This window comes from Selaginella moellendorffii, unplaced genomic scaffold, assembly GCF_000143415.4.
Source record: "Selaginella moellendorffii unplaced genomic scaffold, v1.0 SELMOscaffold_9, whole genome shotgun sequence".
In the NCBI taxonomy this organism is placed as follows: domain Eukaryota; kingdom Viridiplantae; phylum Streptophyta; class Lycopodiopsida; order Selaginellales; family Selaginellaceae; genus Selaginella; species Selaginella moellendorffii.
The window spans coordinates 2,881,792-2,905,867 of record NW_003314270.1 but is presented as its reverse complement, the minus strand read 5'-3'; the positions used below and the strand labels follow the sequence as shown (position 1 = coordinate 2,905,867).

At 45.7% G+C, this 24,076-nt stretch overlaps 6 protein-coding genes across 10 annotated transcripts; 5 read left to right on the top strand and 1 right to left on the bottom strand.

The window, feature by feature from the left end:
* Positions 1–2,546: 2,546 nt before the first annotated feature.
* On the top strand, positions 2,547–9,957 carry LOC9633368 (proteasome activator subunit 4). 2 transcript variants are annotated; one of them, XM_024672658.1, is made up of 35 exons: positions 2,548–2,857; positions 2,914–3,016; positions 3,078–3,190; positions 3,266–3,388; positions 3,439–3,546; positions 3,600–3,774; positions 3,829–3,945; positions 4,001–4,068; positions 4,120–4,221; positions 4,276–4,480; positions 4,529–4,792; positions 4,846–4,973; positions 5,033–5,159; positions 5,220–5,432; positions 5,496–5,645; positions 5,690–5,766; positions 5,820–6,010; positions 6,062–6,254; positions 6,307–6,386; positions 6,442–6,559; positions 6,613–6,774; positions 6,827–6,995; positions 7,040–7,083; positions 7,138–7,180; positions 7,231–7,376; positions 7,437–7,537; positions 7,588–8,444; positions 8,497–8,724; positions 8,785–8,880; positions 8,929–9,107; positions 9,156–9,237; positions 9,288–9,412; positions 9,465–9,554; positions 9,612–9,765; positions 9,823–9,957. In XM_024672658.1, the coding sequence occupies exons 1-35, from the start codon at positions 2,697–2,699 to the stop codon at positions 9,862–9,864; spliced, it is 5,334 nt and encodes a 1,777-aa protein (XP_024528426.1). In that variant the 5' UTR covers positions 2,548–2,696; the 3' UTR covers positions 9,865–9,957. The 2 variants fall into 2 exon arrangements, with proteins under 2 accessions (XP_024528425.1, XP_024528426.1); XM_024672657.1 differs by having other exon boundaries at positions 2,547–2,857; positions 5,820–6,254.
* A 122-nt stretch (positions 9,958–10,079) lies between these two features.
* On the top strand, positions 10,080–11,032 carry LOC112345513 (BURP domain-containing protein 16-like). Its single transcript, XM_024672396.1, has one exon. The coding sequence runs from the start codon at positions 10,175–10,177 to the stop codon at positions 11,030–11,032; it is 858 nt and encodes a 285-aa protein (XP_024528164.1). The 5' UTR covers positions 10,080–10,174.
* A 2,304-nt stretch (positions 11,033–13,336) lies between these two features.
* LOC112345659 (beta-glucosidase 6-like) lies at positions 13,337–15,610 on the top strand. Of its 4 annotated transcripts, none has more exons than XM_024672892.1 (12): positions 13,337–13,523; positions 13,590–13,656; positions 13,712–13,770; positions 13,832–13,907; positions 13,977–14,048; positions 14,103–14,190; positions 14,235–14,487; positions 14,534–14,649; positions 14,694–14,947; positions 15,002–15,092; positions 15,140–15,283; positions 15,334–15,610. In XM_024672892.1, the coding sequence occupies exons 1-12, from the start codon at positions 13,383–13,385 to the stop codon at positions 15,506–15,508; spliced, it is 1,536 nt and encodes a 511-aa protein (XP_024528660.1). In that variant the 5' UTR covers positions 13,337–13,382; the 3' UTR covers positions 15,509–15,610. The 4 variants fall into 4 exon arrangements, with proteins under 4 accessions (XP_024528660.1, XP_024528664.1, XP_024528662.1 ...); XM_024672893.1 differs by having other exon boundaries at positions 13,507–13,523; positions 13,819–13,907; XM_024672896.1 differs by lacking the exon at positions 15,334–15,610 and having other exon boundaries at positions 15,175–15,265.
* A 72-nt stretch (positions 15,611–15,682) lies between these two features.
* On the bottom strand, positions 15,683–16,861 carry LOC9631121 (beta-1,4-mannosyl-glycoprotein 4-beta-N-acetylglucosaminyltransferase). The gene has a single exon (XM_024672897.1). The coding sequence runs from the start codon at positions 16,803–16,805 to the stop codon at positions 15,699–15,701; it is 1,107 nt and encodes a 368-aa protein (XP_024528665.1). The 5' UTR covers positions 16,806–16,861; the 3' UTR covers positions 15,683–15,698.
* Positions 16,862–18,876: 2,015 nt separating this feature from the next.
* On the top strand, positions 18,877–21,648 carry LOC9631120 (pentatricopeptide repeat-containing protein At4g39530). The gene has a single exon (XM_024672395.1). The coding sequence runs from the start codon at positions 18,877–18,879 to the stop codon at positions 21,646–21,648; it is 2,772 nt and encodes a 923-aa protein (XP_024528163.1).
* Positions 21,649–21,653: 5 nt separating this feature from the next.
* On the top strand, positions 21,654–24,045 carry LOC9633367 (LEC14B protein). The gene is made up of 10 exons (XM_024672651.1): positions 21,654–21,774; positions 21,946–22,358; positions 22,451–22,570; positions 22,621–22,704; positions 22,762–22,935; positions 22,989–23,066; positions 23,114–23,286; positions 23,348–23,518; positions 23,569–23,629; positions 23,688–24,045. The coding sequence occupies exons 2-10, from the start codon at positions 21,954–21,956 to the stop codon at positions 23,835–23,837; spliced, it is 1,416 nt and encodes a 471-aa protein (XP_024528419.1). The 5' UTR covers positions 21,654–21,774; positions 21,946–21,953; the 3' UTR covers positions 23,838–24,045.
* The last annotated feature ends 31 nt before the right edge of the window (positions 24,046–24,076 follow it).

The following is a 24,076-nucleotide window of genomic DNA, read 5'->3' as shown; positions in this document are numbered from 1 at the left end:
TATATATACACACAGAGACATATATATATATATATATATATATATATATATATATATATATATATATATATATATATATATATATATATATATATATATATATATCTGTGTGTGTGTGTGTATATGTATGTATGTATGTATATATATTTATATGTATAAATATTATATAGGTGTGAAGTCCAAGTGTATAGCTATGATGCTATATACTATTATTGATGTAGTGGGATTTTGATATCCATTAGATTGGTTTCAATCTAGACCTTTTATTCTTATATAAGCTAAAGTTTTTAGGCTAATTGAATATGCATATTTCTATATTCTATTTCTATATTTCATACTTTAACATTAGTGGAGGTGAAAGGTAATTTTAATTGTTTCTGAAGAGTTTTTTGTTTACTCTTGCATTGTCTATATCTCTTTTGTTTTTATAGCTTTTTAAGTTTTTTTCTTTTTGTTCATTTTCATGGCAAAGTAGCATACTTCTTTGCAACAACCTCCTCCTCCTCTTATGCTAGAGCAGTTGTTTAATACTATGCAATTGCAACTCACTAATCAAACTCAGTTGATAATAACATTCATAACATGTGATACAACTTCTTATATTCTTGCTACCAATCCTCATGTTTAGCCAAAGTCTTCTATAGGAATTTTAGGGATGATATATATAATTGGTTTTATCACTTTACAATAATTGCCACTTATCATTTTTAAGATGATGCCTAGCATTTACACAAGTTTCCCACATATTTCCAAGAAACAACATTGAATGGTTTAAGTATAGCCACTTATATAGATTGTAATTTTCTCCCGAGTATCTTCAAGTACATATTTGAACATGTTGACAACTATAATAATGCCTTTCAGCAATTTTATTATTTATGTTATGGGCCATCTAAGTTAGTTATACAAATTAGTGTTCATTTTCGGAGTCTCTTGCTTCATGTAGAGTTAAATATGTCCGAGTGGATCAAGTTAGATATGCTATGGCTAGCATTTCATCAACATCTTGTGAGAGTTATTCATACATTTGATAAAGATCTTTGACTAGCATAATATTATAAAATATCATTTCTTCTACTTGTAATTGCACATACTTCAATTCCACTTTTTATAGGAGATGATTTTGTTCCAATGGAGGTTGAGGCTATTACTGTTTGTGTTAAAGGATAAAAACAAGGATGTGGTTGTGAATATAATGTTTCTTGTTGCATATGATAAGGTTTGCCACACATATCAACATTGTTGATGTTTCCTAGATTAACATCCTTAATTTTTTAGGTGGAGGCCTTGGCATTAATAATGCTATATTAGTGCTATTGTAATGGAAGGTTTTGACATTAAATTTTTTTCTAGGAAATAAAGAATCACACAAGTAGTGAAGGGATCTTAAGTGAATAAGTCAATGACCTCTCAATCCTTATTTTAGGAATATCATCAAAATGTTCATTTAGCACTAGTTCATATTTTCCAAACTCAATTTATAGTAAAAGGTCTTGACATTAAAAGTTTTTTTAGGAAATAGGGAGTCACGCAAATAGTGAAAGGATCTTAAGTGAATAAATCAATGACCTCTCAATCCTTGTTTGAGGAATATCATTAAAAGGTTTATTTAGCACTAGTTCATACTTTCCAAACTTAATTTATAGTAAAAGGTCTTGACATTAAAATTTTTTCTAGGAAATAGGGTCATACAAGTAGTGAAAGGATTTTATATGAATAAATTAATAACCTCTCAATCTTTGGTTTAGGAATATCATCAAAAAGTTCATTTAGCACTAGTTTATACTTTTCAAACTCAATTTATAGTAAAAAGTCTTATATTATCCTTTTTATGTTAGTCGATATGAGTTTGAATTTATTTTTTATTGCTCAACTTATTGCTACACATTGCTGTCTATATCACTAGAAGGTATATAATATAGTTTTTACATAATTTTTATTTTTTGCCTCATATTTAAAACTAATATAAATTTTGGTTAAAAAAAAGTGAAACTAATATATGTTTTATATAACAGCTTTACTTTATAGTTTATTAAGTAGTTTGGTACGTGGTTTACATAATAGTTTCTATGATAGTTTGAATTACTTGTTTAATATATTGTTTGTATAATAGTTTCTCTATATGTGCTTAATATTAAAATTACAAATATTGTGCAACAGATAACTTTGTGATATTAAAAATTAAATATTTCCGGTTAATTATTTTTTAAAATACTTTTCTTTCAACAGACTTTTTTAAAAAAATGCTAGCATTATTCTAAAATTATTTCAGATTTACTTGATTTGTTCAGGTGAGTGATTACCCACCTGAACAAATCTTTCATTTTCTATAGAAACACCACAATGGATGTTACCCACATTTGAGTGGCATTGCCCTCACAATGATATCAGAAGAACCCCAGGAGTGAGGCAGAAGTTAAAATTGAATCGAAGAACCATCATCACGTTGGTCGCCAAGTGGAGAACCCTGGTTCGAATCCAGGTTCATGATGATGATTTTGTCAAAAGGTTTGGATTGTTGGAAGCCTAGCAAATATTTTCAACACGTAGTTTTATTGTAGGGTTTTTTGGGAAGAAGCTGCGATGGCGCGGCGATCTCTTGGCGCTCAAGGCACCGGAGGCGGTGCTATGATCTATCTCTAGAGGAGCTGAATTTCTCGTAGGATTCTAGATTCATCCAGGTAGCGCGAGCGGCGATGCATCTCTACAATGCGTGGCTGCCGCCGCCCGTCGTGGAGGCCATCCGCGGCGAGGAGGAGGTGATGGGGGAGATTGCTGATAAGGTCCAGCGGGCATGGAAGCCGAACGATCCCAAGAGCAAATTCGCGACGCTCAAGTGGATTTCTCTCATCAACAAGTAGGATTTTCTTTGTCCTCTTTCCTGTCTAAAATTTTTGGAAAATGTGGCCTCAGCTTGGTCAGGGCGAAAATCAGGCCGGCAAAGCCTGCTCTAGATGCTGTAGCGAGGCTTGGATTCGACGTCTTCTTCCATTCTTCAGACAATTTATTTGTCCAGGTATGAAGAAAATTACGTGGAGATCGCCTCGATATTCTTATTCTTATATATTTTGTCACAGGTTCGATGGGCCTCGTGCTTGTCTAAACTTCTTAGCAAGTACCACAAGGATATAACTTTGGAGCTCGACTGGAGAAAATTCTACGAGATGATGCTATTGATTCACTTCAAACGGTTTGTTCGTTCTATTCTTTTTCATCCCGAATCAGAAGTCCTCTTTTTCATCATCCCTTCCATTCATTGTTGTAGGAGATTTTTCTTTGAAGGGATAGCTCTACGGCAAATTCATCTGGAATCACTAGTTCTTCTTATATCCAACTCTCGCCGCTTCTTCCGTCCGGGGTCTGCGTCAGAAATATGGGCAGAATTCAGGTGTGTCTCAATTGTGTTGTTTCGAGTATTTAGAGGCAACGTTTCATCAGACCGTACTTGGACACTGGCATTCACAATTCGTCCCTGGAAGCTGTGGGTTTTCTCTCACTTTTTCTTCCAACAAAGCCTGTTGAACCGGACACCAACGTATTTACATGGTAATATAGCTTGGTATGTCCTAGTTACGTGCTGATCACCTTACTTGTGGCAGTGATTGGTTTGGCGAATGCTTAAGACTTTGGGATGGAATCAGCGATTGTCCGTACTGGGACCGTCAATGGGCTTGTTTGCTCGGGCGCTTCATCAAACATAGAGCCTATGCCTCACCGATTGACTGGGCTCCGTTCCTCCCGAGTCTATTTGGACACTTCTTGAACATGTTTGAGGTGGGATCAAATTCTCTGATAAACTTATGTGTGTCTGTTCTACAATATCCTCAGGTTCCTGTTGCAAAATCAGATGCAACACCTCCGATTGAAAGAGAAGTTCCTTACGATTTGAGGCTTGCGTTTAATGGCAACTGGAAGCCGGCACCAAAGAATGTGGCTAAAGCAATTGTAAGAGACTTTGCTACCGCACAGCCGCTTACGCCTATACTCGTTTGCTTTACAGGTTTACTTGATTCAGCCTGAGGGTAGTGCACAAGATCTCTTTGAGCAACTTGTGGATCTTCTCGAACAGTTGAGTGAAGTTAAGCTTTATGACTGCTAAGTAACAAAATGTTTGCACAGATACTATCATCCTTCAAATGGAGGTTCTTGGACATCATCACTTGAACAATTTCTGCGCCATCTATCTTATTTCTTTATTAAACGACTCTCTTACGAGCAACAGTAAGCTTCGTACTGTAGTTTTCTAATGGTTTTCATACATTTTTACTTTTGTAGGCACAATTGTCAAAAGAACTTCCTGGGGCCCGACGAAAGAGAGGCGTTCGTCAAGACAATTGTAAGGCTGATAGAAAGAGGACAATACAGCAAGAGTGGGCGATTGGCTGTAACGTCTTCTAATGTGGCTTCAGGACTTGCCTTCGTCGCCCCTTCGGTTATTCTGCCTTTCATTGTGTCTCGTTTTGAAGCGGCTATGATCACTGTGAGTTGCTCATTTTGCTCCGACAAACGCTAATATGCAATGTTTCAGGTCACTGCTACGCATCAGCTTGAGTCTGCATTGACCACATTGGCCCTTGCATCTCGTGCAGTATTACTTTCGGAGAATATTGATACTGACCTTCAGATGGAAGCAGACACATCCAATCGACTGGACTTTTCTTTTAACTTATCTTTTGTGGACTGCAAAACCACGCTGGTTGAGGCAATGTTCACCACTTTATTGGGCATTGATGCTAACGATCCCCCTAAAACACTTGCAACCGTGCAGTTCTACGCATCCGTTGTGGCGAATGTGAGTACCTCTGAAAGATAGGTGAAAATCTGCTAATGTGGTTGTGCTCTCAGGTTGGAAGTATTGGAGAGATCACAGACGGTGGCTCTTCTGTTTTGTCTATGGATTGGTCTCAATGGCTGGACGAGTTTTTGTCCCGCCTGTTCGTCCTTTTGCGGCATGTTGAGTCTGGCACGCACACGTAAGTAGTCTCGTTGAAAATGAAAACAATTTGTCTGACGTATTTTAATTTCATATTAGCGGAGATATAAATCTGGGTGAAGGTTCACATAAATCTTCCAGTACATTTCTCATGCAAGAACATTCTTTATACTCAACGTTGATTGAGCTTCTCTTTGGAAGGCTGACAAGGCCTTTGTTTCAACAGGTGCCTCTTTTCTTTTGGTTGTTTTTTTTTTTTTTAATAACTTCTTTTCGGATTCCTCAGGCTATGAAAAAAGTTGCGAAATTCGCATACAGCAACATTTTACCAGGTGCAGTCACGGAAATGGGCTTGCTTTGCTCAGCACTTGTGTACGCAAATCCTGTGGAAACAGTATCACAGGTTCTTTTACCTATCATGAAAAACGTGTTGAACACTTTAACCGACGTTGAAGCCACGGGCTCTGCTTCAAGCAGCTCAACACAAGCGGATACAAAAGTAAGAAACTTAATGGATTTCACTATCTCACTAATTTTATTGTGACTGTTGTATTTTTTGCAGGTGAATCTTTCTCCGGCGACGGAAACTTCCGTTTCAGCTCAGCTAACGCTGCTGTGTTTTGGCATGATGAATGCCGGACCTGCTCTTCTTCAATGCCAGGACGTTCTGAAGCGCATTATTGCTTCTTGCTTTAATCTTACATCCGCTAAGGTAAAAGTTTTGAGAGTTTGCACATTTATTGATGGTGTATACAGGTCAATGAGGCTGGAGAACGATTTCTTAGTTCTGTAGTGGAAAGCTTGCTGCTCTATTATCCACTTCAACAATACAGGTGACTTGGCTTGGATCGACAAATTGAATTGGACGCCTCGTTTTCTTTTGCAGATCTTGCTCGGAATATCCTGGTCACGATGGCATAGAGTCATGGATAAGCACTAAAGAACCCTCTTTATCACTTGTATCACCTATGTGGCATCTTCCCAGTGAAGAAGAAGTAGCTTTTGCTGAAGAAGTAATCCAATTGCACCTTCGAAATGCATTATTGGATCTTCGAAGTCTCTGTGAAATGAACTCCGGTACGTTGTTTTACGTTTTTTTTATAAGTTTTACTGATTTTATGTTGACAGTTCCAAACAAGGAAAAGCTACGGATACTATTGTTGCAAATTAATGGGAGTCTAAAGGGTGCCAGATCGGCCTTGCCCGATTTTACAAATGAAAGCTCCAAGGGTCCACTCCGCATTGCTGGAAAAACTGGAGCATCTGTTGGCAACTCGAAGTTAAGGGAAGAAGCTGCCGACACCTTAATCAAGGCTTGCGAGTAAGATTCAAACTTTTGTCTAAAGGTATACTTATGCACGAGTCTTCTTTAGGTACTTGCTGAAAGCGAAAGCTGACGACACAGCACTGCTTATTTTGCTAGTTCAATCATTAGATCTCGTTGGAAACTACGGTACTGTAGTTTTTCCCGTTTTTCTTCTTATTTACTCATGTATAATTTTGTACAGGCTCACCAGAATATAACGAATGGTCTCACGGGAAGCATACTTGGAAGCTTGACTCTAAAAACCTGGTTGAGCCGAGAGTCAATTTTATCACTGGAATTCATTCTGCGGGAAAGCGCAGGTTGATCTCCATTGGCAACTATTTGCCATCACTAATTCCTTTTTTCTGTTCAGGCCATACTGGATGATGACTGAGATGGTCTATCTTCACAATACTTGGCGTGCATCACAGGCTGGCTATCGTCACTTTGAGCGCAATGAGGTGTGTCCTTACGTGGTAAAGGTTGCAACCGAACTCTTGAAGCTCTCTCTTCACAGCTACGATGAAGTTCGCGAGTAAGAGAACTACACTTTCGTACGACCATATTTACTTGTGTGATTTGTTTAGTTTTGCGGGCGCGTCGCTGAAGAAGATGCTAAAACGGTATCCACCGCTTGTGAAGTCCTGCATGCCAACCTTGGCCTCAAGTTTGCAAGATGCCGATGCCATGGAGCACTCTGCGCTGGGTTCTTGCTCCATTCTTGCTTCTAGACCAGTATTGAGACATATTGCACAGGTTTGTGATTAAAGATCTGGTATATTTAACTATTTGATGTTTAGGACTGGAAATCCTTGGCGATGTTCATACAAGCTGTCCTTGGAAGGTGACGTTCCAATTACTTTCAGTATTTGTTTCTGACGTTATTTGACATTTCCAGTTCTCGTCACAGTTCCGTCAAAGCTCAGACAGCTATTAGTGAGGTAGAGCTGCTTCGATCCATCTGCCATATCATACTGAGACCCCTTTTCAGCTTGCTATTGCTTTTAGTGTTCGTTTCGGTGGAGTTCCATTGAGCGGGCTTGATACGGAGGCTAATGACGCCTTACCAAATTATAGCCAGCTTTTGTCACTCGTTAAGGATTCGTCAGATGGGGACACTGGAGCCGTTCATTGGCGGTAATTTCAGGAAGTTATAATATACTCTATCATCGAGTTAATATCATCTTATTTCTACAGCTACAAGCTTATGGCTCATGTGGGGATGCTATGCTTGGTGCTGCCGCTGGATGACACCGATCATGCGGCAGAAATCCTGGAAACCAGGAAGTTTTTAGCTGGTAAGTAGTAGCTACAAAGCAACGAGCGATACTCATTCTTTCTACTACAGGAGAGTTCATCAATGCCCTTGGAAGTGATTTACCATCACTCAGGCCTTTGTCCGTTATTGCTCTCTTGCTCTTATTGCGTTCGGGCCACTACAAGATAGACAGAAATGCTACCAACTTTTCTCTGGAAGACGCTTTAACTCCAGTTTTCCAACAGCCATCATTTGCCTCTCGGATGGTGAAGAACTTATCTCTGGACCATCACTACAGTGAAGGCCAGGGGCGCTCTCGTGGTGCTAGAGTTCAGGCCGCAGATTTGAGCGTCATTGGCATGATGCCAGCTTTTGTCCGTCAATGGCCAACCACTCGAAACTGGGTAGTCATCAGCAAAGGCGAAGCATTTTCTCCAAGACTTGCCAAGCTTTTTAAACGACTGGTTCAGGAGTGTGGTTCTGGTGCTCTGGAAGCTCTTCGTGGTCCCTTGGAAGATGCAGTAAATGCTAGCGAAGAGAAGACTATGCAGTGCATGGCGGCTGAGATACTGGCCGGGCTTCTACATTCAGACGTCAGAGCTGTTGTGGAAGCATGGGGAATATGGCTCTCGGATCTACTTCACAAGGCCCTCATGCAAGCAAATCCGGAATCTCTTGCAGAATGGGCTGCTTGTGTACGCTTTTCGTCCACTGGCAAAGGGAGGAAAGGTCTGAGGGCACCTCTTTTGCGTCAAGCTATGTTTGAAGCTCTGATGACGAGACAGTTGCCATCCACTGCATCATCGAACCTTGTTTCAAAGCGCCTGCAGTATCTACTTTCCGTAGTGATGGAGCTGAGACCGGAAGCAGCAACGGAGCAGGAAATTAACGTGCAACTGAACCTTCTCGTAGAGGTTATGGAGTACATGGCGAATCCTTCGTCGCAGGTAATACGATATCTTCTTTCTTCTATCTTTCCCAGCTGCTTTTTCTTACCAGGTACGGCAAAACGTTGGAAAGATTATGTGCGTGCTGTGCACAAATCTCCAAGACGCTCGCAGCTCGCCGTTGCTGAATGAAAAAGATGTGCCAGATTGGAAAACAAGCTTGTTGAATGGCACGGTAACAGCCACTGCGAAGATACAGAAGTCATTAGAGAATACAGAAGCCGCAGGTGATTTGAGCAGCAACACCGACGTCCAGGAAGCTGTAAAATACATGGAAACGGTAGGTGCTTCTTGTGCCGGTCATTCTCGGATAAAAAGTCGGTGTGTTCTTCTTTTCCAGGTTTTCCAATTTTTGATAGCGGCCATGGCATCGGGACGAGCTTCTTACCTTATGCCTGTACTCGTTGGAGCTTTGCCATCTGTTTTGGCTTTACAAGTAAGTGACTTGAGCTTTAACTTCATGTTCTAATGTTTCTTATCACAGGAAACGTCGCACAAAGACATGTCTTTCCTTGCAAAACTCGCGGTGTTCCTGTATAAATGGCAGCCATTTGGCAACGAATACAGAACCAAAGCCGTTGGAGCTATCGCCTCGGCTGCAAACGATAGCAATTGGCGCACACGCCTGTCAGCATTAACGTTCTCTCAGTCCTTTGCATACAGGTTGAACTCCTTTCTTGTATCACTTGTCCTCACAATTTTTTTCTCTAGACATGCCTTTACTCTGGAAAAAGAAGAGGTCACTCGGTTGTGGAACTGCGTGCAGAACCTTTTGTCGGATTCACAACTAGAGGTATGCATGACCTGCCGGATCTGTTTTTTTTAACTTACGTTCTGATAAAGGTGAGGGAAACGGCATCGACCACCCTTTCAGGCATGTTGAAGGGGCCCGTTAGTGATCTTCCTGTGGCCTTTCGTGAGGGCATTTTGAGTTCCTCTCAAAAGAATATGAAGTTGAAAAGCAACAGGTACTGTGGAGCTATGCCAAATGTTCTCTTATGTTCATGCGTCCTCTTCCAGGGGCAAAGCAAGTGATGACAAGATTGTCAAGCACGGAATAGTGATGGGCTTGAGAGCATGCGTACTATCAGCACCATACGACATTCCCCGGTACTTGAAAAACTGACTTATTTTAAAAGTCCGTGTTTCGAATTTTCTACATTACAGGTGGCTTCCGGATATCATTTTTGCTCTAGCCAAATTCACGCATGAGCCATCGCCTATATCAAACACTGTCAGAAAGACAATTGCGGAGTTTCGACGGACTCACGCTGACACCTGGGCGTATCAGAAGAACTATTTTTCAGAAGAGCAACTAGAGGTACTTGAAATTTTTTGCTGCGTCTTAATTTATCTCACACTCAAAGCTTGTCCTCAGGTTCTTGCCGATTTATCATCCTCCGCATCTTACTTCGCATGAAAAAATGCTCCGACAGACGGTTGATAACAAACACTATGTGTACATAAGTCTTTTGTCTTTTAACTATCAACTTGGTGAATTCCACCGACGAGCTAGACGCCACTTTACAGCTTTGGAAGCAGTGAAATGCTTCGCATATCCAAGTGCTCCTCGGTTCGTATATATTTGTCTGTAATCAAGACATTGTAAGGAAGCGATGGGAGTCTTACAGCTGGTGCTTCTGTCCCTGTGCACATTCTTCGTCCTTGGACGGGTTAAATCCTGAAAGGATATCAAAGAGAAATAACGAAGTTTTCTTTCTTTTCTATTTATGCAGGCCGCTGTGATGAGTTCTCACTACTGGGCCAACAAGATCAAAGACGGGAGCTTTGAATCTACCGATGCCGCTAGCTTCTGCTCGGATCTGCGACTCTTGTGCAAGGACGACGTCCCGATAGCCGACTCCTCCTTCGACTTCTACGAGCCTCCATACGTTCTCGACATCTCCAGCAGGGGGCGCTTCTTCCCCGCCACTCTCCTCGTCGAAGGCACCACGCTCGCCATGGCCAACCCCAGCTACGCCCCCGCTCCGGCGAGGCCATTCCTCCCATACTCGGTGTCTCAGCAGCTCAAGATCAACACGCAAAGCCTGCCCGAGCTCAAGAAGATGTTTGGAATCCGAGACGGCTCCAACATGGCAATCAACCTCCAAAAAGCCGCGACAACGTGCTCCGCCCCCGACCACACCTGCGTCTCCTCGATCAAATCCATGCACGAATTGATCGTCTCCAAGCTGGGGACGAGCTCCGTGAGAATGCTCCAGACCATCCTCCCGCAAGGACTCGCGTCCACCTTCAACGCCACCATCGCTCGAGTCGACAAGATCAGCAAAACAAGGCCCGAAACCGGCGACGAGGAGCCCAACGTCTCGTGCCATTCCACCATGTTTCCCTTCCAGCTCTACTCGTGCCACTCGCTCCCGAACACGCAGATCTTCACTGTCGGGTTTGATACTGTTGACCACACTGACGGGAAGTCAATCCTCGTTGACTATGTGGCGGCGTGCCATGTCGATACCAGCACCTGGAATGCAGACTTTCCGGCGTTCAAGGAGTTGGGCATGCAGCCGGGCAAGGGCGCGGTTTGTCACTGGATTGGAGGGCTGGACATCGCTTGGGTTAGAGAATAAATGGATTAATACTTTTTCTTCTTTTCTTTTTGACCCTTGAAAAGAATAAGTATTCATATAATGTATGTATTATAAGATCCCACAAGATAATTAGTATTCTCAGAAGGTGTGGAATAGCTTAATGGGGGCATATATTCACAAACAATGTCCCTTAGGGACTGAAACATAGGCGAAGCTCTCAACTCTCAGGCCAAACTCTCATCTCTCCAGAACTCCACGAGCACGATTGCTGTCACAGCTGTGGCCAGCAGCGGATGTAGGAGAGTTGGTGTTGCACACATGGCAATTCTTTCTCCAATACTAACGTAATGGAGGTTCTGCAGAGGCCCCCAAGCTCTGTGTTGTCGTTGCGCTGATCGTGTGGCACGGTGCTGTCAGCTCTTAAAAAGCATTCCCTCCCTGTTACAATTACAACAACATGTTGATAGATAGATAGATAGATAGATGGACATGGGATTTTCTTTGCCTAATTTATCTTACATTCAAAGCTTGTCCTCAGGTTCTTGCTGATTTATCATCCTCCGCATCTTACTGCGTATGAAGTCAGCTCGAACAGATACAAAGGTATCGTTGGTAACAAGTATTACACTGTGTGCTTAAGTTTTTTAAACTATCAACTTAGCTAGATCCAACCATTGGAAGGAAAATGCTCGCATATATACCAAATGCTCCATGTGCACATTCTTCGTCCTTGGACGGGCAAAATTCGTTGTTTCTCTTTGATATTCCTTCAAGTTTTCTTTGTTTTCTGTTTACGCGGAGATGTCGAGAGCTCGTAGTTGTCGAAGGTGAGGTCGGCTATCGAAGCGTCGTCCTTCGAGCAGAAGCTAGCGGCGTCGCTAGATTCAAAGCTCCCGTCCTTGATCTTGTTGGCCCAGTAGTGAGAAGTCCTACGCGCAAACGAGCTCAATAAGATGTTCAGAGTCCGAGACGGCTCCAACATGTCCATCAACCTCGCCCCGCACCACACCTGCGTCTCCTCGATCAAGTCCATGCACGAATTCATCGTCTCCAAGCTGGGGACGAGCTCCATGAAAGTGATCCAGACCATCCTCCCACAAGGACTCGCCTTCATCTTCAACGCCACCAGCGGTCAAGTCGACAAGATCAGCAAAACAACGCCAGCTGGCGACGAGGAGCCCAACGTCCCGTGCCATTCAATTATGCTTCCCTTCCAGCTCTACTCGTGCCACTGGCTCCCAAACACGCAGATCTTCACCGCTGTTGACCACGTTGACGGTAAGTCAGCCCTAGTTGACTATGTGGCATGTACTGGATTGGAGGACGTTGTAGTATAACGAGCCCGAGGCAGAACACGTGGAGGGATGACTCGGCAAGGAGATCTGACGTGGCGGGGAGGGGTTTGTTACAGAGGATCGGGCGGCGGATCAGTAGGGGACTTCTTGGGATGCAGCAGGGCAGTGATAAAGGACATGGCAGGAGCTGCTTGGGAACAGCATGACGAGCAAGGGCAATCACAGTAAAGGCTTTGACCTAGTGTGGATCGCCCAGGCTTACGCCCATTTTAGAACCGCTACAGGACGTGACATTGTGTAGGCTGGAGAATAAAAATAAAAAAAGTCCAAGATTGAGGACCCCTTCTCCACAAGTGGACATTATACACTACAAGGGGTGTTATTGATGCGTCTTGCGAAAGAAGCAAAAATGAAAAGAAGAAAAAAGCCTGATTCCTGTTTGTGTGTGGATGTATTCTACTGAGATCATGTAGTGCCCACTAGCAGCACGAGACTCCAATTCACATACTCTACCATAGCCAAAAAGTCTCTAAGAGTACTTTTATAATCCGAAGTGGATTTCAAACATATCCAATGGAGGAAGACCTTCCAACCACCATTAATTTATCAGCCAGCGCTACGGTGTAATGTGTAAGTGAACACTTCTCTGGAGAAATAGCTGCTAGGATTCAAAGCTCAGGAAGAGAACCTCTAACTGCTACTAATGAGTTTACTTTTATACTATTAGAAAATTTGTAACTTACCATTTTGGATAGTAGTCTTGCAACATACCTTTGCTCATCAAATCGTATATGCCAACGCTGAAAAACTTTACATTAGTATTATACTGTCGATGCCAATTTCTATTCCCTTCATCCCACGTTTTTCATCCCCCACGTCTCATTTCAGCGAGAAAGTGAGCGTGTAATAACGTCATCCTGATGTCCCTACTTTTACAGTGAAAGAGAAGGAGAAGTAAATGTGATAGACCTATGTCAACCACCTACTGTCCATGATTTTTGAGGCCATGTGCAGCGTTATTTTATTATTACATGTTCTTGGTTAAAAAACAACCACATACGATCTTCATCGTCTTGGTTGCTTGGAATTCATCCATGATGGGTCTACAGCTCCCATCTGTGATCTTGTTGCTTCTTTGCATTTGCAGCAATGCATCTCATAACATGCAGGATGTTCTGAGCAGGGACAGCTTCCCAAAAGGATTTGTGTTTGGCGCTGCATCCTCTGCTTATCAGGTGATAAAGAAACTATCCCAGCGAGTGCGATTATTTCAAAGCTATTGCATTGTATTGCTCTGGCAGTATGAAGGTGCAGCTAGAGAAGATGGAAGACAACCCAGCATTTGGGATGTTTACGCGCATATCCCTGGTAAAATCTCGATGATCCCATAGCCATAGCACTCAAGTCTGTGTGATTTATGCAGGCAAGATAGTGGATAAAAGCACAGCAGATGTTGCCAGCGATCAGTACCATCGCTACAAGGTGTGATTGCTTTAAATTCAATTTCCAAAGCCTAGTGCGAGTAATCAGTTCAACCTTGCAGGAAGACATTTCCTTGCTTCATAGCTTGAATGCAGATGCATACAGGCTCTCCATTGCTTGGTCTCGCATGTTTCCTGGTAATTTGTGTTCACACCGATGCCAAAAACTGATATACATGTAAGCTTTGAATTAATCTTGCTTCATAGATGGCACTCAGCACGTCAATCCAAAGGCAATCGCGCACTACAACAACGTTATCGATGCACTCCTTAACAAAGGTTACTCGTGTTTTAGAAGGCAGGCACCTTTTGATTGGATTCATGAGACTGTAGGCTTGAAACCATATGTGACACTCTTCCACTGGGACGTTCCCTACGCGCTGGAAAAATCTTATGGAGGATTCTTGAGCCCCCAAATTGTGTAAGTTCTATGAGCCATGTACAGCAACGCCGTGGAATTAACAGGGTTGACTTTGGAGTTTACGCGGAGGCATGTTTCAAAGCATTTGGCGACCGAGTCAAGGACTGGATCACACTCAACGAGCCCCACGCTTTCGCTTTCTATGGCTATGGTGTCGGTCTGCTTGCTCCCGGAAGATGCTCCCCGGAGATTGGAAACTGTACGGGCGGTGACTCGTCGACGGAGCCGTACGCTGTCACTCACCATTTGCTCCTCGCCCATGCAAAAGCAACAGAGATCTACACCAAACGTTACAAGGTCTGATAAGGAATTCTAATACAAAGGTTCACGAGTGAATTTGCAGGCTAGCCAGAAAGGCACAATTGGTATCACACTCGATTCAAAATGGCTGGAACCCGTGTCTAGCTCCAAGAAAGACAAAGCTGCAGCAGAAAGAGCCATGGAATTCGAACTTGGATGGTAAAATCAACAAGGTATTATCTTTTAACATTTTTACCTTTTAGTATGCTGCATCCTGTCACGTATGGAGAGTACCCACCAGCAATGACCTCCAAAGCAGGAAGCAGGCTGCCAAAGTTCACAGCCGAGCAGAAGAAATGGCTGAAGGGCTCGTGTGATTTCATTGGCATCAATCACTACTTCAGCGTCTACGTAAAAGACAAGCCAAATAACATTCGTGTTAAAGGAGACCTCCTCAGCTCGCCCCAAACAATCTACCAAAATGCTTACTACAAAGATGTTGACTATGCATTTCTAGGTGAGTATTAGTATGATTGATCGGTTAGTATCAACAATTGATATCCCTTTTCAGATAGAAAGAATGGCAAGCTGATAGGGAGGAACGTCAATAGTTTCTTTGTTGTTCCTTTTGGGATCAGGAAGAAGAATAAAAATCTTTGCTGGTACGTACCATTTTCAGTGATATATATAACAGGATTACTTGATGTAGCTCATCAGCTCAAAAGAGCATAATTTGCATCGCAGGGATCAGTGATATTACAAATAGTTCAAATACTTTAGCACAGCAGCTGGATGATCAGACCAGGATCGACTATTTAAAAGCGTACTTAACAAACCTTGTAGGAGCAATACGGTAAGACTAATTGATAATTTGATATCCAGTTTCCAGAGTGATTATCGCAGGGATGGATGCCGTGTCCAAGCATACTTCGTGTGGAGTTTCCTTGACAATTGGGAATGGATATCGGGATTTACTGTGCGCATGGGAATTATTCACATTCAGTATGACAACAATCTAAAGCGCATTCCCAAAAAATCAGCCCACTGGTATGCTAAGTTTCTTAAGAAGAAGCACTAATCACAAGGCTATCACAAATACCCACACTCGTACCTCGAAAAACGTGTATTATTACTAAGATCCAAAGCTTTCATGGAGGAAATAAAGGAGGTCTAGAGGGCACCGGAGACCTTTTAGACAGAATGGTAGTCAATTAGAAGTCAATACAGTCTTTGGACTGATTTGGCATTTTGAGCTCTTGAGCTTTCCTTCACCGGATACAATTCCCTGGGAGCAAGAACTTGAAACGGTGGGCATTCCTAAGCAGGAATGCCGGCAGATGGATAGCAGAGAAGCTCCGGGGTACATCGCCCATCTTGTGGATGAGCTCCCTGTATGAATACTCCTCGGGCAGCATTCCATACAGGTCCCCACCCCGGCACACAATCCCCTGGATCCTTCTCTCCTCCAGAAACTCCGCCCGCTTGACCCGGTCGGCGTGGCTGTAGGACATCATCTTGAAGGCGATGTCCCGGGCCGTGCGGAGGCAAAAGCTACAGTGCCACCCCGACGTGGCCAGCATCGCGTCCGTCCATCGGTGGTGCCCATACTGCTTGTTCCAGCCGTAGACGTGCACGGATGCCCGCCAGCTCCCGGTGTCCACGAGGAAGTCGAACGAGTAGAGGAAGTTTTGGAGCTGCAAGTGAAGGATCGGTGGGGGTCCGTCGCAGCTCCGGAGGAGATCTATGGTGTGGCCACTGGGGATCTCGTCAGTGTCGGACATGATCAAGAGGTCTCCCGGTTGGATCCCGGATTGTTGGATCAAGAGGTTCATGAAGCCCCGCTGCCGCGACTCGTTGTCGAAGGGGTGGGGACTCCGGCCTTTTGGGACGGCGGAATAGCCGAGCTTGTGCTGGGCGAAGGCGAATCGGTCGCTCTTGTTGCGAGCGTCTCTGAAGAACAGAGGCTTTGAATTGCCAGTGAAAGAGCCGTCGGATTCGATCAGCAAGAACTTGGTCACGTACGGATCCAGCTCTCTCCACCTGATCTCCAGGAGATCGATCTCGTTGTTGAAGATCACGGCATCGAAGACGCGCCGGGGAGTTTGCTTGAGAGTCCATCCATGCAAGCCACAGAGCTCTTGCATTGACAGGTTTTGGGCGTAGTAGTGAGTGATCATGTTGAAAGGCTTGGGAGGAGTGTCCCATAACGGCCGGAGAAAGTACGTGACAGAGTGCCAGTTGGAGACAACAACTAGAGAAACCAAAGTGCTTGATGCAACAATCAAACCTGCCAGTAGCAAAACTTTTGATCTCACCATGATCAACATGGTCTCCAGCAAGCTCGAGTGCTCTGGCTGATTCCCCGCTAAGGTCATTCGCTTTTGTCCAAAAAGTCTTCTACTCTTTTAACGTGTACACAAATTGCAAAAAACTCTGTTCATTTGCGAAAAGACTTTCGTGAAATACAATATGATCACACGTTTCTAGCATTTGAGATCGAGACGTAAACGGATGCACACGATGCATGAACTTCAGGCCATGTTGGCAATGAGCTCCCCGGGATCCATTAACCGTGGGATTGATCAAGTAGTCCAGCCCTTTAAGGGAATGTGCTACGAGCATAACGTTCCAACGGTCAAACTGACCATTTTTAGCGCAGGACGTGGCCAGTTTATATGCCCCATTTGGGCAAGCACTGTGATTTCCAGAATCCACGACACTGCATCTCGCGCTGGCATGAAAGAATCCAGGTGTAAGCATCATCCACCTTCCTGACCTCGCGAAGGAGCCTATAATCGTGCTCCACGTCACGGTGGTTCTTTGTGGCATTATCTTGAAGAGTTCTTTTGCCAACTCCAGATGCCCGTTCTGGGCATTAGATGTAAGCATGCAGTTCCAGCACACGGCATCCCGGTCGCCCATTCTCTCAAACATGTCGTGCAAACGGTCGAGATAGCCGGCGCGGGCGTCGTGGTCTATCATTTTCCTCCACGATATGGAATCTGGGCCTTGAGTCGATCAAACAGGTTTCTCGCATCCTCGAGGCGCCCATTCTCGGCAAGCGCCGCGATGGTTACATTCCACGCGCAATGCCTGGGCTTGGCGAGGGCTCTTCGGGGCATTCTCCGGGCTGCCGCATTTGCCATACATGCGGATGAGTTGATCGTTGTCTCGATGCCTTGTTGTAGCGATGTGAGCGTGCCTCTGCCAAATTCTTGGAATCGCTGTAAGATCGGACCAAACGCAGCAAGAAATCATCCGGAGTGCGTCCATACACTTGAACCTCATAAATCATAATAACAGTAAAAACAAACGAAAGATCTTAGATTCAAATCTGAGTTACCTCAGTAGATAAAAAAAATTATTGGCAGAGACCCAACTAAAACTTTTAGTTTTTGAGAGTTTCTGGAATGGGAAAGAGAATGAGAGGGATTGACTTTGTCACTGGTGACATGGGAGTGTTTGCTAGCAGAACTTTTGCATGGAATTGAGTATTGCTCTTCAACTGTCCTGTCAGACTACAAGCATTATCTAGAGATTTCATGCATTTTGCCTGGATTTCTCAGCAAGATGATCTTTGATCCATTCTAACAAAAACTCTTTGCATTTGTCAAGGTTAATCTTCGTCACAGCTTTGAAGTTAAGTACTCAATCACTGGGCACTAGCAGCTGTTTAAGATCCCCAATCTGCAACATCTTTGCTAACAAACACTCCTAAACTCTCATGTGATACTTCTCACCAATGCCTGAATCTCGGGTACTGATCTGTGCTGTGGAGTTTTGCAAGTGAATAAATGCTCATAATCTTTTTCCTTGTTATTGCTAGGAAACTTGGAGCTCTTCCAAAGAACACTTCGCAAGAGATTAGGTGCCTTGATGAGCAACTTCTCTACAGAAATTACTCTGTCCGTGAGCGCCATCGCCGCCAGCCGGAGCTACAAGGGACTCACGGTTTTTCGGACGTTCTCGCCGGATCACTACATCGGGGGGTCGTGGAACACGGGAGGGTCGTGCACGGGGATCACGAAGCCTCTCACGGACAACGAGGTGAAAAGGATTGGCAGTTCTGCGCCATGCCCGCCCAATGAGAGAGACTGCGATTCATGTCAAAATTAGAGATACGTTAAGAAGCTTTGGGAACTTGTTGGATATCTGGCTAGAATAAAGAAAATTGTTGGTAAGGTTCCAGGTTCGAATCCACAGCCAGAGACCCACCTAAAATCTTTTTTTCAGAGCGCAAAGTCGCTACAGATGGAGCTCGAAGTCTCCGGGCCTTGAGTTTTGAAATCGATCTCTATTTCGATCGATCGACCTGGGCCCGGTCCCGGCTTTGTGGAGGAAGCTCTCCTCGCCGCTAGTAATTCGAAGTCAATGATAGTCAACGTTGTCAAGTAAAAGTCATAGTAAACGGTCAAGTTCGTTAGCTCTTTGCTAGGGTTTAAACGGATGTGCTCTCGATCGGTCCTGGTATTCCGTCGCCATGGAGCGGCAGGGCATCGGATGATCTCCACTGCCGCGCAACAGGTCAGGCTCCCTCGATCCTCTCCTCCTGGCGGCGACGAATCCCTGGAGCTAGCACAGAATGTAGTCTTTCCCGAGAGGAAATTTCCCCTCTACAAGCGCCGCGCGACGCCCGAGAGCGATCACTTCGTGAATCTAGGTGCCGCGGTGAAGCAGCTGGATTACATGGTCGACTCCGGCGCCTATACGTGCCTCCTCAAGCGCTGCTGCGGCCCCGCGGCGCTGGAAGATGGGAGGAGAATCCACGAGCACATTGTCAGCCATGGCCGCGGGGACGATGTCTACCTCGGCAATCTCCTCATCCAGATGTATGGGCTGTGCAAGAGCGTGAGGGAGGCGAACAGGGTCTTCCGGCGGATGAAGGAGAAGAATGGCCACACTTGGAGCTTTCTCATCGCGGCAAATGCCGTGAATGGGCATTGTAAGAAGGCGCTGGAGATCTACTACCGGATGCTCCAGCACGGTGTGAGGCCCCAGGAGAGGACTTTCACGACGCTGGTGGCGGTGTGTGGGAGCTTTGACGCTGTTCCGCAGGGAAGGATGATACACTCGCAGATCGAAGAGGTGGGCTATGGTTCCTTGGTGGAGGTGGCGAACTCGCTCGTCAAGATGTATGGAAAGTTTCGGCTGCTGGACACCGCTGTTGTTGTCTTCGAGACCATTCCTTGCAAGAACCTGACGAGCTACTCGGCTATGGTGACGGCCTTTGCGAAGTGTGGGAGGCTGCGTGACGCGATGCGTTGCTTCGACAGTATGTGGAGAGCGGGCTGGGAGCCGAGCTTGATTATCTTCACGACTATCCTCGGGGTTTGTGCGGAGCTTGGAGAGCTCGAGTACGGTCGTGAAGTGCACGGCATGATCGCAGAGGTAGGACTTTGCAACGTTCACAATCTTAAGGTCTCACTGTTTGATATGTATTCAAGGTGCGGGGAGCTTGAGGAAGCGAAGAAGATCTTCGACAGCTTCCAGAGCATTGGGCCGACTTCGGTAAACAAGATGATCGCGGCGCATGCACTCAAAGGCCAGCACAAGCTCGCAGTGGAGGTATTTAATCGCTTCCGTGGTTTCTCGCAAGCAACCGATGTGAATACTTTTATCAGCCTGCTTGGGACGTGTGATAGCGTTACCAAGGCCAAGGAGGTGTACAAGAAACTGCGAGAGAGCGGGCTCAAAGATACACTACGCTTTGAGAACTCACTTATCAGCAGGCTTGGCAGGCTGGGAGCTGTTGCCTACGCACGAAAGCTGCTGGGAAAAATGCCCAAGAGGAACGTTGTTTCGTGGAGCGCCATGATCGCAGCGTATGTACAAAACGGCTACTCTGACGAAGCTCTGGTGGCTCTGCAAGAGATGGATCTGGAAGGCGTCAAGCCGAACAACATCACTTTCACGAGCTTGGTGGATGCCATCGACGACGAGGCAAGCGCGCGAGCTATGCAAAACCGGATTTTTACGTCTGGGGAGGTTGAGGTGGACGACTTCCTCTACAACGCTGTCCTGAGGATGTGCCTGAAGTTCCACTGCATCGACGAGGCAAGAGACATCTTCGAGAGCGCGAAGAACAAGGATGTTGTTACTTGGACAACTATGATAGCCGCAGCCTCGGAAGACGGTCGTAGCCGGGAAGCATTCTCGCTGTTCCGCCGGATGGAACTCGAGGGAGTGAAGCCGACGTCTGTCACGTTCATGAGCCTCCTCGACGCCTGCTCCAGCGCCACTTTGGAAGCTCTCCACGAACGCGTCGTAGCCGAAGGCCACACGCATTCCAGCGCTCTACTTTGCACTGCTCTGGTAAAAGTCTACGGGAAGCACAACCAGCTGGAGAGAGCAAGAGGCCTCTTTGACGAAATGGAGAGCAAAGACGTCGTCTCATGGACATCGATGATACGAGGCTACATCGAGCAGGAACAGGGGAGCAAAGCTCTGTCTTTGTTCCGGCAGATGGAGCTGGAAGGCGTGAAACCGAGCCAGATCACTCTCGTCAGCATGCTCGCCGCTTGCTCGCTGGAGAACTCCCTCCGCGAAGGCAGGAAGATCCAAGCCCAGCTCCTGGCAGCCGGAGGCGAGCACAACCCCGTCGCTGGCAACGAGCTCGTCAACATGTATGGCCAGTGCGGGAGCCTGGACGAGGCGAGAAGCGTCTTTAACTCTCTCCGCGAGCGAGGAGTGGCGGCATGGACGTCGATGATCGCGGCTTACTCCAAGTCCGGCCGCGGCAAAGAGGCCGTGAAGATGCTGAGATACATGGGAATGGAGGGCGTCAAACCAAACAGGATGACGCTCTCGACGCTCCTCTCGGCTTGCGGACACTCAGGCCTCGCAAACGATGCTTGGGAGTGTTTCATCTTTGTCGAAAAGGAGTGTGGAGTGACGCTAACTTCCGAGCAGTATGGCTCCATGATCGACGTCCTGGGACGAGCCGGAGAGATGGATCAAGCTCGAGTTCTTCTCAACAACATGCCTTGCAAGGCCGACGCGAAGATCTGGACGAATTTTTTGGGAGCTTGCCGGATCCACAAAAACTTGGAGCTGGGAGCTCAAGCCGCGGAAGCGCTGATGAGGATAGAGCCCGGGAATCCCAGTCCGTACGTGCTTCTAGCGAGGATGTACGGCGAGGCTGGGAATAGAGACAAGGAAGTGGAGGTGCTGGCCACAATGGAGTATCGTGGGATAATTCCCTCCAAGGGTGTAAAGTAAGATTAGTGTTTTTACTGCTAAGGGTGTAAAAGGGAGGTCTTTGTTTCGCAATTTAGGGCTCTTGAGCGCAAGCTCGTTCATTCTCCCGCAGCGGCATTGGATTTGATGCAGCGCCTGGAGAAGAAGGTAATCTCTTGCGTCGATCGAGGATTTCGTGGTTCTGCTCGAGGATTGAGGTAGATTTTGAGACATTCTCAGCTGGAGCGCTTCGTCTAGACGATCCGGATTGCTTGGTTTGAGAGATAGTAGAATAGATTTCGCGTTACTGCTTCCATTGATCTATTATATCGTTTTTAGATTGAGTGATGGCGAACGAAAGGCCTGGAGCATTTCGAGCCTTTCTTCGAGCGAGCCGGAGGTGGTTCCTGGACGAGAGCAACGATGACGAGGAGGAGACCGAGGCCCAGGCAAGAAGTCAAGGGCCTTTGCAAAACGTGCTCTCCCAGGAGATAAACATGGCCACATCCGCCAGCGATGAGACTTTGAAGCGAGCTCGAGCAAAAAATGGTAGAACAGTCAACACGGTGTCCATGCTCGCGGGGAGAGAGATCAACTCTTCGAAGAATGGGAAGTTCTCTCGTGCCGAGGCGTGTCACGTCTCTTCGAGGATTTTGCCGGACAAGGGACCCGAGATACTGGAGCGAAAGAGCAGTCGGCTTTACATCAGCCAGTTCTCCAACGATGGATCGCTTTTCATTGCTGGCTTTCAGGTGAGCGAGGCTCTTTTTTCGTTCTTTTTTTTGTTTCTTTTGGATTGCAGCTCGGTTTTGATTTCTGCCAGTGATTGTTTTCTTGTTTCCAGGACCGGACAATTGTGGTCTATGATGCTGATAACAACTGGACTATCCACAAGAGAGTGAAAGCTCGTAACATGAATTGGACAATCACTGACACGGCTCTCTCCCCGGACCAACGATTCCTGGTCTGTGTTGTTCACTCCTTCACTAGAACTCTATCACTGTCCTCTTACAGGTCTATGCGTCTATAACTCCTGTTGTGTTCCTTGTGAATCTTGGAAACGAAACTGGTGGAATAGATTCTCTGGCGAACGTGACTGTAAGTTTTTATTCTTTCTTTGTTTTCAATATGTGACCATGGTGTTTGCTTAACCAGGATATCCACGAAGGGCTTTCGCTCAGCTCATACGATGACGACGGGGATTTTGGAATTTGGTCACTGAAATTCTCGCAGGATGGGAATGAGATCGTGGCCGGCAGTAACGACAACTGTATCTACGTCTACGACTTGAACGCCGCGACTACAACGTATCGGGTTTCGGCGCACAACGTAAGTGAAAGAAAAGTTGGAAAGCAACGAGTATTAGTGATCGGCTTTTACAGGACGAAGTGAATACGGTTGCGTTTGCGGATGAGAGTAGCCACCTTATCTATTCGGGAAGTGATGACTACCTTTGCAAGGTGATTTTTTTCCTTCAAACTCGAAGCCACTTACTCTGTGTTTCCAGGTATGGGATAGAAGATGCTTCTCAGCAAACAACAAACCCGCCGGAGAGCTCGTTGGCCATCTCGGGGGAGTGACTTCCATAGACAGCCGAGGAGACGGGCGGCATTTCATTTCCAACAGCAAGGACCAGTCGATAAAGCTTTGGGACATACGCACAATGTCCAGTGGATCCAAGTACGTGAAACACAGTTTTTTCCATTCCTGTATTTGCAGCTCGGCTTTCGCTGGATGCCAGGAAAAGTTTCGAACGCGCGCAGGTCCCGAGAATCCGGTGGGATTACAGATGCATGAGAGTCCCTCCTCGCCTGCGCACTGTGGCGCATCCGGGCGATGAGTCGCTCATGACATACAAGGGACACGAGGTTCTCCAGACATTGATCCGGTGCTACTTCTCTCCTCGCATCAGGTAAACAAGTGTGAGAAGTTCTTTCTCAATGCCTGGACTTGTTCTTCCAGCACGGGCCAGAAGTATATCTACACCGGCTCTTACGACGGCACCGTCCATATCTACGATGTGGTGAGCAGAAACTCTTCTTCGTTTCGTCTCTAAAGGTTTGATTTTTCTTTCTTTCTAGGTGACCGGGCACACAGCCGCGACTCTATCGTTCCACAACCATCCCGTGAGAGATTGTAGCTGGCATCCATGGCAACCAGTATTGGTAAGCTCCTGCTGGGGTGGAAACCTGGTAAAGTGGGATCACGACCCCAGATCGATGGATTTCTAGAAAAGAAAAACAGGAAGGAAAAACGAAAGCGTGTAAATTACTGGCAAGGATCTTTGCTCCGAGTCTCGGCTGGAAGGACTAATAAGTAAAATTGGCCTGGAAGCCGCGACCATAGAATTTTGGAGCGTATCGAATAAACAGCCAGATAAACATTCTTGCCACTTAAAACTGGGAAAGCTCTCAAGCAAGATCCTGAAATTCCTCGGTTTCTTGGGTTTTAGGCGTTCTTCTTGCTATAG